Source organism: Capricornis sumatraensis, chromosome 2, assembly GCF_032405125.1.
Source record: "Capricornis sumatraensis isolate serow.1 chromosome 2, serow.2, whole genome shotgun sequence".
Lineage (NCBI taxonomy): Eukaryota > Metazoa > Chordata > Mammalia > Artiodactyla > Bovidae > Capricornis > Capricornis sumatraensis.
In genome coordinates this window covers 88,468,641-88,483,966 of record NC_091070.1, presented here as the reverse complement: position 1 = coordinate 88,483,966, position 15,326 = coordinate 88,468,641, and the positions used below count along the sequence as shown (strand labels likewise).

Genomic DNA, 15,326 nt, shown 5'->3' with positions numbered 1-15,326 from the left:
TTTAGGCTGGGGATTTAGGGGACCAGGCTAGAGACTCGGGCTCTCGGAGAGAGGGTGTGACTACCGGCTGAGATTTTGAGGGGTTTGGGATTGCATCGCTGGGTAAGATGGCCAGGGTGTAGAGGACAGAGATGAGCCGGAGGGGGAAGTGACTAGGGGTGCTGAGCTGCAGAGAGGTTCTGGAGGCCCCAGTGGTGAGGCCAGGGGTGAGCGGAGCATGGAGGAGGTGAGCTGGCACAGGACTGGAGGAGGACTGGACGAGGTAACCCGGGGAGCTAAGCCATCTACACGGGGGGGAGGGAGAATGCACTGGGCAGGCGGACCTCCCCGGTCCTGCCAAGGAGAGGGAAACCACCCCCTCCCTAGGACTGAGGAAACGGACCCCCACGGAGAATAAACAGGATTCCAAGTTCCCCTAGCGCTGGGAGAAGAGACTGGCCCTCCCAGGGTTGGGGGAGGCGGGGGCTGCAGGATGGGGCTCACCCAGGCGGCTCCAGGACACAATGGGGCGCGGGTTGCCCGTGGCGACACACTCGAGCACCGCGGTCTGGTGCACAGTCAGGGTGAGGTTCTCAGGCCCCACGAGGATCGTAGGTTCCTTGTAGGCCCCAGAGCCTGAGCCTGGGAGGAAGATGCCACATTGCTTCACTGTAGCTGGGACCCTTCCCACCTCCTCACCACACTCCCCCTCCCCGTACCCGTATACACAGCTCAGGCCATGGGGGGTGGGAGACAAGTTGCAGTCCCAAACCAGGTCCGGTGGGTGGAGAGAGGAGATGCTGGCGGTCCCTGGACGTTATCACACTCATCTCTCCAGTCAGGGCCTCTCGCGGTGGGACAGCCACCCCCACCTAACCACCTAGAAGCAGAGGGTGGGCTTCCTCCAAGAGATCTGAGCTAGCGAGGGACCTTGAGGTCCCTGCACCCTCCTCGGGGTCCCTGCGCCCTCCTCAGGAGGAGGAGCACAGAGCTAGGCGCTCAGAAGGTGCTCGGTACACACTCGACAGTCTAGGCCCTGGAACTCCACTGAAGGGAGGGTGACGTGGTGGTGGGGAAGGATGCGATGGGCAGAGGCCCGCACCTGTCACGGTGAGCCTGGCCCCGCGGCTGACCCGGACGCTGGCGATGTTCGAGGCCACACAGTGGAAGACGCCGCTGTCCTCAGCCCGAAGGCCTGTGATCTGCAGGACTCCCTTGGGCAGCAGCGTGTACCTGTGGTGGGGGGCACGGTCAACCACCAGCACAGCACTCCTGGCCCAAGGACACTCAGCATCACGGACACAGCCCACCACCCAGCCATGGTCCCAGTCTCACTTTCGTCATCGCAGACACACTCTGGGACTCTCACTGGGGGACGCATGTGCAATTCCAGCCTCAGCAACAAACAACCACACACCCATCTTCTCACTGACTCAAGTATTACATCTGGGTCCACAAGCCACACAGATACTCAGTCTCAACAAAGTTGCAGGAATACCACCCCAGAGGCTGCAGGCAGGCCTTCTTCAAGGCCCAGACACTGGACTGGGCCTGCCTCCTGGTCATACCATGAGCCTCCCGGTCATGCCCACCCAGGGCTCACCTCTCATTTTCTGTGTCAATGGGGACCCTGTTCTTCTCCCAGGTGATGAGGGGTTTGGGGAGCCCGTGGATTTGGCACTGGAAGCGGGCCACACCGCCCTCCTCGCCCACGGTGGCCTGGGGATGCACGTGGAAGTCTGACATGGCTGGAGAAAGAAAAGGAGGTGTGCACGGGGGAGGCACGCTGCCGAGAAGCAGAAGGGATGGGAGAGGGTGTGGGGGCCTCAGATCGCACAGCAGCGCTTACCCTGCCTCCTACCTGTGGGAACATCTCCCCCAAAGGCACAGTATAGGCCTGGCTGGACACTGAGAAAGGTATGGACGAATTCTTGAATGATAAACCTCTAACACTGAAACTGGGCTGTGGGCACACAGAGGCCAGTCATGGAAAGCCTTGCTCCCAGGGCCTGCTCCCCACTTTTACAGCTGCTTTTGGATTTATTTTTTATAAACTCCCCCTTAGGTGGTGGTGGTTGCTCAGTCGCAAGTCATGTCCAGCTTTTTGTGACCCACAAGGACAGAGGAGCCTGGAGGGCTACAGATTTCCCAGGCAAGAATATTGGAGTGGGTTGCCATTTCCTTCTCTAGGAGATATTCCTGACCCAGGGATTGTCTCCTGCATTGGCAGACGGGTTCTTTACCGCTGAGCCCCCAGGGAAGCCCCCCTCCCCCGGCTAAAGTATGCAGGTGCTAAATAGTATGCTGCGCATTTTACAGAATAGGAAACAGGCCCAGAGAGGGGAAGTGACTAGGCCAGCGTCACCCAGCAGTCCTTAGACCCTGGTGACCAGAGCCCAGTGGCTTTCTTTGCCCTTCATCATCGTCCCTTTATCCCCAGTTCTTCTGCAGCTTCTCAACGTACCCCAAGAGGGTGGTATATCCATCGAAGGTGACAAGCCTCTCAGAAGACTGTCAGACCCACCAATCTACATTTCAATGTGTCATAAATATTCAGGGACTGCCTCCCCACCTTTCGGGGATCTGAACTAACTGCTCCAGCGCTGATCATGAGAGGGGTTGATCATGAGAGGGGCCGTAGGCCACCCCCCTCCCCTCACTCCATTTTCAGCTGGTTAAGTGTCCCTGCCCACCCTCATTCCCAGCCATCCCCACTCCCCAACCTGTAAAGCCCCGGGGAAGGGGCCCCTCCCACGCGGCTTCCCAGTTTCAGCACCAGGGCTGTGATTTCATTAAAATCCACTTTGCTTCAAGTGCGGGAAGGCGGCTCACCATCTGTCCAGGCAGGCAGCCCCTCCCCTCCAACACTCCATCAATGGGGACAGTTGTCCCCTCCCAGAAGGAGCCCTCCCCCACAGCAGCAGGGACCCTGGAGCTTGTCCCAGCTCCGGCTCCCAGCTTCCTGGTTGCAGGCGGGCACACCCCATGTCAGACCCCCTCAATCCTCCAGCCTGTGCAGGACTCCAGGGCAGCTCAGAAAGGCCAAGCCTTTGTGCCCTTCTTGCCAGAGTCTCTGGGGGCTGATCTTTTGTGGCACGTTCTCCGTCTCATTTGCATGTGGTTCATTAAATATAAACATGCATAAAAATCCCCAGCCTTCCCTCCTCCTCTTTCAGGGCCTCCTGGGAGTGTGGCTGATGGGTGTGAGCACCTCCTTGCACATGTGTGCAGGGCTGTGTGTGTGGGAGGATGGGGCTGTGTGTGTGTATGTGTGGTGTGGTGTGTGGGTCTGAGGCTGGATGTGAATGGGGGTTTGTATCCCTCAGCTCCTGTGGCTGGTGTATGGTTCCGCTTCTGTGGCTTCTGTGTAGGTAATCCATCACACATGTCCCCAGGTAGATATAGTTCTTACAAAGGGCACCTTGGGCCCTAGGGGAGGGGGGTGGAGGCAAGTGCCCAGCTGGTGTCCCCATCAGGCTTGGTGAAATGATCCCCAGGGAGCATCGTGAGGTCAGCCTACCCCGTCTCAGGCCAAAGGCTGTGTTTGGCCAAGAGCCTGCAGGTCAGCCCAGAGGTTCAGGGGAGGGGGCAGACACACCAGTGGGACCCCTCTACTGCTTCCAGGCCTCAGCCTCCAGGAGGGCAGGGCTGGAGGCAGGCCTAGGGAGTGGAGAGGGCACCCAGACTCCTGGGTCAGCTGTCTGTGCCCCCACAACCCGGCCCGACCCACTCAGGAGCTGGGGAGCTGCCTGCCACCCCCCCTCCCCCACCCCACCCCCCCCCCACTCCAGCTGGAGAGGAGCCTGCAGTTCCCCAGGGGACTGGGGCGGGGACTAATGGCTCTGCTGAGTACAGATGCCTCCTCATTAAGGAACCGAATCCTTTTGTGTTTCCAGCCCCCATTCTGGGCTCCCTGGAGGTACAGAGAGCCAGGAGCTGGCCTGGGAGAGATACCAGGGAAGGGACTGCTTCTCCTCAGGGCACTGAGGATGGACAAAGTTTGGCTTCTAAGCTTCTTCCTTCCCCTAAAACTAAACAATGACAAAGCCTGGCTTGAATGCCCTGCTGAAGAGGAATGCTGGAGCAGGAAAAGGCGGTAGTTAAGGAGTCGGTCTGCTCATCTTTTCACTGTACAAGAGTCTGAAAGGTCCCCAGGGCCCCTGGGAGGCAGCCAGGGGCCCTCCCCACCCAGGAGGGCTGCTCTGCTCCCTCAGAGCAGCACCTTGATGAACCTCTCTATCAGCTTCACCTAACTGCCATTCTGCCAAACATCTCCTTTGAAGGGTAGCTTTGTTTTGAAAAGTGCTTGAAAACCACTAATCACGAGCCAACCCATTTACTTTAGGAAGGGGAAACTGAGGCACAGGCCCAGGCCCAGTTGGTGGCTCTACCAGCCCCAAATCAGAAGTTCCACGCCCTAAGCCCTGTGCTGGGATGTCCCTTAGTTCTCCAGCAAATTGTTCACTCTCCAAGGCCAGGTGACCCTAGAGTGGACTGCAGGTGGGACTAGCCTTTTCTCACTGGTTGGGAGTTACCACCGTGCTGCAGGTTGCGGTGAGCCCCAGAGACGGTTCCTAAATCCCACCCCTCGAGCCCAGTTGGCTGCACGGTGTGCTCCAGGTGGTGCAATAGGAGGGCTGGCCCCCTTTATCTGAGGCTCCTTCTTCCCCTCCTTTCCTCCCACTCCTATTCAACCCTTGGGTCAGCCCTGTGAATCCCTGCAGTGTCCTGGGGGACTACAGTGAGGCCCTGGGCAGGCAGTGTCGGAGGGTAATAAGGAAGAGCAAATCTGACGCCATGCTGGACCCCTTTCTTTTACTTTAACCTTTTTATTCTACTGCTTTTGCTACAAGTTCATCTCTAAAGTGATGTTGCTTAAAGTATACATAACGGCCCATCTCTGGGAACCCTGTTTCCGCTGCTTCAGTGTAACAAAAGCGCCCGCCCTCCCCTCCACAGATGAAGGGGTGAACAGGAGCTCCTCAGGGCCTACCATCTCTGATTCCTGCCACCTTCATAAACAAGCCTTTACTTCCTAGTGGCTCGGACAGCAGAGAATCTGCCTGCAGTGCAGGAGACCTGGGTTTGATCCCTGGGTTGGGAATATCCCCTGGAGAAGGGAATGGCAACCCACTTCAGTATTCTTGCCTGGGAAATCCCACGGACAGAGGAGCCTGGCAGGCTACAGTCCATGGGGTTGCAAGAGTCAGACCCGACTGAGCAACTAACACGTTCACTTTCTTTTGTCCATTCTCAGCTGAGCTGGGGTCTCTGGGAATTGTCCACTCACTCCAAGTTCACTCCTGAAGTCAGGGGAGAAAGTTTCTAGGGGCCACTCAGATCTCCAATCTCTCAGAGTAGGACGTGTTGGGTTGACAAGTCTGTTCTGCACTGGCTTGTACAAGCTGGCCTCGGAGCTAGGGGAAGTAGTCCTTGATCGTGTCTCGCTCTGGGAAAGAGTCCCTGGGCAGCCATGGGGCTGAGGGGCTGAGGACTGAACCTCCAAAAACCCTGATCCCTGAGCAAGCCATCCTGGAGGCCACTGTGGTAGATAACGGCAGACACGGGTCACTGTGGGGGCTGGAAACACTGCCCAGAGGCCAGTGTGGGTGGCAGCGTGTCTGTGGCTGGTGGATGCGAAGGTGAGCTGTGGCTTGTGGCTGCCGATGCTTTATTCTCCTGCTGACACCTGTTGGTCAGGTAGGGGCCATTGTGGGTTCCTTGCTTCAAGTTGGGTTATGGGAGGGGGTCGTGTTGGGACACCCCTCTGGGGTGAGGACCAGAGAGAGTGACAGGGTGGACAGAGGTCTGCTTGCTGCGGGGTGGGGGGGTGGGGGGGCGGTCACTGTGGAGAAGCGAAGAAGAAAGTACCTTAGTCCCCAAACAGTCTGCAGAGGAGTCTCCCAGCCACTCCCTATTTCCTCTATGGGTATACACACGCCATGAGGAAAGAGGGTTCAGAGAGAGAGCCCAGCAACCCACCAGCCTGGAAGGGAGCAGAAACAGGCAGGATATGGCTCCTGGATACCCCTATAAATCACCCAAGGGGAGGGGAGTTCCCCTGAGAGCCAGATCTAGAGTGGCTCAGGGAGGGGAGGGGGCTTTCCTCCTGGTCCAGGACCTCTGGCGAGGTCAGGCCTGGATCTGATTAGACAGGCTCCAGGGGGACGCTGCGGGGCAGGAAGGGTCGGGGCAGAGTGCTGGGAAGAAAGCCGGCCACATCCCCCTGGCCCAGCCTCTAGCCCTTGGCTACAGCCAGACTCCTGTCTGGTGTGTGATGACAAAAAGATCAGTGGGCTTGCCAGGATGGAGAGTTCAAAACACAGCCTTTGTGGAAGCCGGAGGCACTGGGGGTCTGAGGCACCAACTGCCCCCATTCATACTGCCTTCAAGAACAACCACGATCTGCAAACTCTTCCGAAGGCCATCAAGGCCAGTCCCTCTCTTTGGATCCCTTCCTGCCAAGGACCAGAGATGTCCTGAATGCCCTGCTGCCCCTCAAGCAGCTCAGATGTTAACACTTTTCCTTGTACTAGAGACATGCCTGAACCCCATATGCTTCCACCCAATGAATGCCCCAACTTTCCCCCTGAGAATTTCATTTTCCAATAGAGGAGCTGGCTATTAAGCACTTGAAATGTGACCAGTCCAAATTTAGTTGGGCTGTACCTTTAAAATACACACTGGAGTTCAAAGATTTAGTACAAACCAAAAGACACTAAGCATTAGAGAAACGCAAATGAAAACCATAATGAGATGCCACCTCACACCCATTGGGATGGCTACGATCAAAGCAACAGCAAGAAATAACAGAAAATAACAAGTGTTGGCAAGCCTGGGAAAAAAATGGAATCGCTGTGGACTGTTGGTAGGAATGTTAACTGGTGCAGCTGCTAGCGAAAACAGTGAGGGCGTTCCTCAAACACTTAAAAAGAGAGGACTTCCCTGGTGGTCCAATGGTTAAGAATCTGTCTGCCAATGCAGGGACCACGGGTTTGATCCCTGGTCTGGGAAGATCCCACATGCCACGGGACAACTAAGCCCGTGGGCCACAACTCCTGGGCCTGTCTGCAGGAAATACTGAACCCCCCCTGACTAGAGCCCATGCTCCACAAGAGAAGCCACCACGATGAGAAGCCCGCCCACCACAACTAGAGAAAGCCCAAGTGCGCAACAAAGACTCAGCACTGCCAAAAATAAACAAATAAATAGAAACTTAAAAGCAGAACCACCATATGACCCAGCAATTTCACCTCTGGGTATCTACCCCCAAGAATTACAGGTCTCAAAGAAGTAGCTGTACATCCACGTTCAAAGCAGCCTTATTTACAATAGCTAAAATGTGAGAGAAGTTCAGGTGATCATCAACAGATGAATGGATAAACGAAATATGTTTACACAATGGGATATCGCTGCTGTTGTTTTTTAGTCACGAAGTCATGCCTGACTCTTGTGCAACCCCGTGGACTGTAGCCCGCCAGAATCCTCTGTCCATGGGATTTCCCAGGCAAGAATACTGCAGTGGGTTGCCATTTCCTCCTCCACGGAATCGTCCCAACGCAGGAATAGAACCTGCGTCTCCTGCACTGGCAGGCAGGCAGATTCTTTACCACTGAGCCACCAGGGAAGCCCACAGTGGAATATTACTCAGCCTTCTGACACATGCCACAACGTAGATGAACTCTGAGGACATTCAGTTCAGTTCAGTTCAGTCGCTCAGTCGTGTCTGACTCTTTGTGACCCCATGAATTGCAGTACGCCAGGCCTCCCTGTCCATCACCATCTCCCGGAGTTCACTCAGACTCACGTCCATCGAGTCAGTGATGCCATCCGGCCGTCTCATCCTCTGTCGTATGCTAAGTGAAATAAGCCAGTCACAAAAAGACAAGTACTACATGATTCCACTTATATGAGGTACCTAGAGTAGTCAATTCATAGAGATAGAAAGTAGAATGGAAGTTGCCATAGGCTGATGGGGAGAGAGGTTGAAGGAATTACTGTTTAAGGGGAACAGAGATTCACATTGGGGAGAGCAAAAGAATTCTAGAGATGGATGGTGGTGGTGGTTTGCATAAAAAATGAAGGTACTTGGAGAATCCCAGGGACAGAGGAGCCTGGTGGGCTGCAGTCTATGGGGTCGCACAGAGTCGGACACGACTGAAGCGACTTAGCAGCAGCAACAGCAGCAATGCCACTGAACTGCACACTTAAAAATGGTTAAGATAGGGACTTCCCTGGTGGTTCAGTGGCTCAGACTCCTGGCTCCCAATGCAGGGGGCCTGGGTTCAATCTCTGGTCAGGGAACTAGATCCCACAAGACTAAGACCCAGCACAGCTAAATAAATAAATATTTTTTTAAAAAATGGTCAAGACAGTAAATTTTACGTTACATGTATTTTACCACAATTAAAAAGTTGGAAAAATAATTTTAATTGATAATAATAGCTAAGAATTTTAAATACTGATGAAGTTGAAACGATAATAGTTTGGATTTTTAAAGACAGTCCAAAAATATTAAAAAGTTATAAAAAATTTAAAAGTAATGATTTTGTGTTGGAATAATACTTTGTATATATTACGTAAAATAAAGTTTATTATTAAAATTAACTTCTTTTTTTTTTTTACTTTTTAAAAAATATATGTGACTATTAGAAAATTTAAAATTATCTATGTGGTTTCTGTTATATTTCCACTGGACATTGCTGCTCTAGAAGACAATTCTATTCTTCATGTATCAGACCTTCAAATACTTGAGGTCCAGGGTGTTTCCTGAGAAACATCTTCTGAGAGGAGTGAGTGAAAGTTGTTCAGTTATGTTCGACTCTTTGTGACCCCATGGACTGTAGCCTGCCAGGCTCCTTTGTCCATGGATTCTCCAGGCAAGAATACTGGAGTGGGTTTTGGTTCACTTCTCCAGGGGATCTTCCCAACGTAGGGATTGAACCCGGGTCTCCCACACTGCAGGCAGATTCTTTACCTTCTGAGCCACTGGCGAAGCCCACTGAGAGGAAATACCCTTAACTCCTTCAGTCACTTGTGATGATGAGTGATGCTCAGGTGTCTTGAGCCTGAAGACCATGGGCAACACTCTGAACCCACAGAGCCTTACACCACTGGGGACTTGGAGCAGATTTCAGCTATCAGCTGTAGTGACCATCCCTGTGCTATCCAATATGGTAGCCACTAGTCACATGTGGTCACTTAAAATTAAATTACAAATTCAGTTCCTCTGACTCACTAACTGCCTTTCAAGTGTTCAGCAGCCACAAGTGGCTACAGGCTACCTTATGGGACAACACCAATAAAATACTTCCAACGTCACAGAAAATCCTATTGGACAGCACTGGCCCACACCCAAGGCAAAGCCTCAGACCCACAGCTGCCTTCTGCATCGTTTCCTCTCTCCTGCTACCCCACCGGAGAGCCCCCGCCTTCTTCTGTATCGTCATCATTAGCCCAGCTTTTCCCCTGCCAGATCCCCCCTCTCCCGGCCACATGGATTCAGAGTGCTGACAAGGCCCACATTTGATTGCATCTCTGCATGGCAGGAAGGCCTCACACAGGAAGATTTCTGCTCCTGGTGGGGGAATACTTGCTAAGAGCATTTTGAGGGAACGGTCCAGTGAAGAGGTTAATGGTACAGGCTCTGGAATGAGACAGAACTGGGTACAAAACTCAACACCACCACTCTCAGCTCTGTGACACTGAGTGAGTTACTTAGTCTCTCAGAACCTCTATTTTCTCACTTATATTAATAAAAATAAGGTTGATAATAGTTCATGTCGTTAGAGCCGCTGCACTGGGGGAATCAATGAGACCTGTTTGTAAAATACTTGGCACAGTCCTCAGAAAATAGCAAAAGCTTGCTACCTATTGTTGAGGGAAAATAGAGGAATTGAGTTAAAAGATGCTGAGAGGTTATGGGACTTCCTTGGTGAACCGGTGGTTAAGACTCTGTGCTTACAATGCAAGGGGCTTGGGTTCAATCCCCGGCTAGGGAACTAGGATTCCATATGCCGCACAGCACAGCTGAGAAAATTAAGGAAACAAAAAACAAACAGGCGCTGAGGTTATCGTAGAGCACGGTGGGATTGGGGGTTGGAGCCATCGCCTCCAAGAGAGTAGCCATATTCTCACGGACAGGCAAAGGCTCAGAGAGTTAGCAGTAGAGCCTCTGAAAAAGTGAGTAAAGATAGAATTTGCAAGGCTTGAATGGTGAGAGGGTCAGTGCAGGGGGAAGGGGGCAGTGGGGGTATAAACCAAACTTGGCTTCTATTTCACTTCTGTCTGGGGTCTTCACAAAGGCTCTAATAGGCGAGCTGTCAGTTGGAAGAAGCCATTGGGTAATTGAGGCCTTGACTTCTCTAGTAAAATGTTTATGAAGCCCATAAACTCATGCCTTTATTGGCCAAGCTCATTCCGGGGGATGGATGTGGCTCTCTGAGGTGCAGTTAAAACACCTGCTGAACTCTGGCACCCTACAGCTACTTCGGGCTCCACCCAGACCCACCAGGCAGAGCAACCCTGGAGGGGTGAGGAGGCCAGCCAAGTCCCACCTCACGTGCCCTTTAAACTCTACAAAGCACTTGTAAATGTCCTATCTCTACATGTGAATGGGAAGGAGGGAAGTGATGGCAGAGAGTCCCGAGTCCTGGGGAGGCTGGCAGCTTGCCACAGTCCCCATGGGATATTGGTTTCATCATCAGGCTTCTCTGGCCCAGGCTCACCCTTTCTAACCCTCTGTCCCAGTCTCCCCAATATCTGGGTCCCCGCCTCGCACATGACTTTGGCTCTGTTTGGGAAGAGCACCCACATTGATTGGCTGTTGACACTTGGGATGGAGCAAAGTATGAACTCAGAAGACCTGAATTTACTTCCCTGGGCCTCCAAAGGGAAGTCAGAGTTGAATTAAGGTTTTGAATCCAGGGAGTATGGTGTTTTGTGGGGAAGAGGCTCTGTGTGGGGTTTGGGTGGATGGGTGTGGGTGGATGGTGTCTGGGGCTTACAAACAGCCCCAGAAGACTGCAGTGGCTCAGAGGCCCTGCTCAGCTTTGCTGGGGGTGATTGATTCATCTGGGCCTTTTCCTGGTGACCCTGCTCTGAGAAGCCTCTGGATCCTTTTGTCCCCCTCCTCAAGCCCCTAACCCCCTGCCTTAGGCCCCTGAACCCCAGACCCTCCCTCCCACCCTCCCACACCACCACCAGCTCACCACTCCCCCGGCCCCCATTCTAACACAAAAGGCAACTTTGTCTTTCAAGTCAGCAGCCATAAATCCACGTCTCTCCCCTGCCTCCTGGCAGCCACCTCTGACAAATGGGAGGAGTGGGGGACAGTGGGGGGCCAGACTCAGCTTGGGAAAGTCCCTGCATCCAGTTGTTGGCCCACTGTAGGCTGGTGAGCATCGAACCTTTATGGCCTGATCTTTGATTCCAATGGACAGGAAGACCCAAGGCACAGCTGCAGGGGAGGCAGTCGGGCTCTCTGCAGTCTCTGGGCTGGGCTTTTACTGCCCAAAGAGCATAAAACCTCTCAAAGCCCTCCTTTCAATTATTCAGCCCGTAATTCGGAGGCTCCGGTTCTTCCTCCACATCAAGCAGTGGGCTCCCCATCCCTCCCCTTCCTCCAGCCCACCACGGAGGGTGTAAAGGTGCCTGGTGGAGTGTGCCGTGGGACACGGGTGAGGCCCTGCCCGACGTGGCATCCTGGCTGAGCCACTAGGTGGGTGTGTTCCGCTGCTGTCAGTGTGGCCCCTACACACGGGAAGGGAAAGGCGAAGCGAATCACTCACCCCATGAGACCACCCTACCCACTCCACTGCTAGGTTTTCAAAAGCAGTCCCAACTTCAAATATTTAGCTCCCACATATCAGGCAATGAGTCAGAGGATGCGTCCTGGTCTGGGAAATACAGTCATCTGTCCTATGTTTACATAGCACACCCACTAAATCAACTCTAAGCATTCATTCAACAGATACTTACTGATTGCTAACGGGTCAAGAGGATGTCCTGGCACCCTGGGGCAAATTCCCTCCTCCCACAGACTCTGTCTTTAGACTTTCTACCCAAACTCCTAGAAATATCAGAAAGGTGAAAACACCGGAGCCAGAGTCTTAGGGATGGTCACAGTCCTGTGACCCTGAGAAACAGAAGCCTGCAGACACCACTGATGAGCAAAGCTAAGGTATTATGTCAGTATAACCCTGAGAGGCAGGGATTATTAGCCCTTCTGAAGCACAGAGAGGTTAAGTAACTTGCCCAAGGTCACACAGTCATTTAATAATGATGCTCACACATTAACATTTAATGATGCCACAGCAGGCATTTGAACTTAAAATGTTCTCACCCATGCTCTTTCCTTGCATCACAGCTGTGAGACACACACATTCAAATGCTTCTCAAACACAACTGACCATACCTTTGAACAACGGCACAGAAAATCACAGAAGCACAGACATCCTAGACCCTTAAAAGTACCATGCCCCCAAAAAAGTATCATGCCTATGTACATTCAGAGACACCCATGACATAGCAGGCTTCACTTTAACTGAATTCCCTCAGGGTTTGAGGTTGACTTCACAGAGCGTAACTAATGCAGATAAGCACCATGATATGACAGTGTTATTAGCCTCCTAATGGTCACTGAGCCCACACGTTTCCTAAATTCTATTAACACAGGTAAATAAACAACCCAGACGCCAGTCCCCAGGTAGCCCTTCCACGAACACTTGCGTGCTCGTGGAAATCGGCAAACCAAGAAACCAAGCTGCAAGGACGGAGCCTGCAGAGTTATTCCTGTCACTTTCAGGCCTTACAAAACAGGAGTAACTCATGCGAAGAGTTGGCTCATTGGAAAAGACTCTGATGCTGGGAGGGATTGGGGGCAGGAGGAGAAGGGGACGACCGAGGATGAGATGGCTGGATGGCATCACGGACTCGATGGACGTGAGTCTGAGTGAACTCCGGGAGATGGTGATGGACAGGGAGGCCTGGCGTGCTGCGATTCATGGGGTCGCAAAGAGTCAGACACGACTGAGCGACTGAACTGAACTGAACTGATTTTCCAGGTTTTGCAGGAAGCATTGAGATATCCAGTGGCTTCCATGGCATGAGTCGGGGTGGTGGGGCAGGAGAGGGAAGGTGAATGTGTTAAAGAGAAGGGTCGCCGTGACTGTCTCAGTCCTTTTAATAACTGGGTCTTGATAAAGCCAAAGCCCCTCTCTGGGACTCTTATCTCCTCTGTAAAATGGACGAGTTGAACTGGGCCGATTACAAAGTCTATCCGGCTACAGCCTGAGACACACATGCTTGCAGGCGGCAGCCCAGGGTGCAGGGTTGGGGGCTAGGAGACAGCTTGGGAATCCCTCTCTTCCTTACACTTGAAACTGTCCAGGCCCGGCGGGGCCCCTCACCACAGACTGCACGTCTCCACCTGTGTCAGGGTCACCAATCTCCCTTATGTAAACGTGCCCGGGCCCACGACATCCTTAACTTCCGTCATTCTGGTCGGGATACCGGATCTCCCTCACCTCCCGGAAGGACGTCTGGCTCGGGGGCGCAGGCTGGAGCTATTAAGTAAATTGCTTTCACGTGACCATGAGGACAACAAAAACAGACACTGCCCCCAAATTTCCAGAACCACATATTAGGATTTGTAGGGGACTAATCTAGCAGGCATTAGGTAATGCAGGGGTGACCTGATCATGTCTGACTGTCACAGATTCCTTATGTGACCTTTCCATTTCAACCTTGGTTTTCTCATTTTTAAAATGGGAGTGGAGGAGGATAGACGAGATAATCTGCAAGGTTCATACCTTTAATATTTTGGGATAACACTAGGTGAAATGGTCTCTCTCCTCCCATGAAAGGACTCCTCTTCTCAAACCTTGATCTGATGCTGTATTTCTCTCTCATGATTCTACAGAATCTCTGGAGGCTCAACTCTAAACCATGATCGTTTAAGGCCTGCAGACCCTCCACCCCAGCAACATTGCAGGAGAAGCCTTATCTGTTGGGGGAGGAGAGAGGCCTGCATTCCATGAGGGGATCATGAATTTTCTTGGCTGGGGCACCAGCTCTTGGAAGTAGGCTTATTTGGTGAACGCCACTGCTGTCCTCTAGTTGTCAGAGGTCTCCCACACCCCTAGGAATCTTCTATAGGTTTCAAAAGCCTTCCCTTAAATTCAAAGGTTTCACACATCCACCCCTAACCTCTTCCTTTTCTTGCGATTCTTAGTTAGAGCCTCACCATGGGCCAACTACCCAAGCTGGAACAAAACAAGGGGTCACTGCCACACCTGTCGCCCTCTCCCCCACAGTCAGCTGGTCACTAATCACGGGCTAACCTCCCTTATTGCTCCCACCGCCTTGGCTCAGGCTCTCGACACGCTCAACTGCTTCTGTAATAGCTTCCCCTGCCCAGTCTTCCCATTTCTAGGGCTCCCTTCCTCCGCTTCTTGGGCTTCCCTTGTGGCTCAGCTGGTAAAGAATCCGCCTGCAATGTGGGAGACCTGGGTTCGATCCCTGGGTTGGGAAGACCCCCTGGAGAAGGGCATGGCAACCCACTCCAGTATTTTTGCCTGGAGAATCCCCACAGACAGAGGATCTTGGCGGGCTACGGCCCATGGGGTCGCAAAGCATCAGACACACCTCCTCTTCTTAGTCCATCCTGAAGCCATAATCATCTTCCTGAATATCCAATTTAACACCTTTGGTGGTTCTCCATTGCCTTGAATCAAGGTAGTCTCCTTGGCATGGCATTCAAGGTCTTCATTATTAGATCCCGATTCATCTTTCCAGCTTCAAAGGCAGCTAGTTCTCTCTTCCTGTAATTTGCACTCCGATCGTGAGAGACAGGCTTGTCTTTTCCAGACATATCATAGATGTTCATACTTCTCTTTGCCTCTGCTGTCCCCATTTGCCTGGAACTCTTTTGCCATTTTCTCTACTAGCATCTCATCTTCTACAGCCCCCAAAGGAGGCAGAATTAATTCCTGCCTTGAATGTGTTGCCTTTGTGCCTCTCTCCTAGCCTTTAACAAAACATATCAGAATCTGTTGCTTACACATCAATCACCTACTAGCCTATGAGTCCCTTAAGGGCCCAGAATGGTCTAATTTGCCTTTCTATCTCCAGCACCTAGAACAAATACTAGGTAAATAATAAGTCTTCATTAACTGTGTCCTGAATGCTAGCGTTAAGGGTCATATGATCTTGGGGGTCATTCATTACACATTATCTTCTCTTCCACCCAAGTCCCCACCCTGCCACAACTCATTGTTTATTTGGGGCAAGTTACTTTCTCTCCTTGAGTCTCAGCTTCTTCAACGAAATGAAGGACTTGGGACTAA

The 15,326-nt window shown here is 52.4% G+C and overlaps 1 protein-coding gene across 1 annotated transcript in view; it reads right to left on the bottom strand.

Annotated features, from left to right (window-relative positions):
* The window catches only part of IGDCC3 (immunoglobulin superfamily DCC subclass member 3), a 42,080-nt gene that overhangs the window by 5,264 nt on the left and 21,490 nt on the right, over window positions 1–15,326 (bottom strand). Inside the window, exons 3-5 of the mRNA XM_068993509.1 lie at window positions 1,583–1,727; window positions 1,082–1,212; window positions 484–621 (exon numbers count right to left, since the gene is read on the bottom strand). Coding sequence (XP_068849610.1) covers window positions 484–621; window positions 1,082–1,212; window positions 1,583–1,727 — 414 coding nt within the window. The remainder of the gene's footprint in view (window positions 1–483; window positions 622–1,081; window positions 1,213–1,582; window positions 1,728–15,326) is intronic.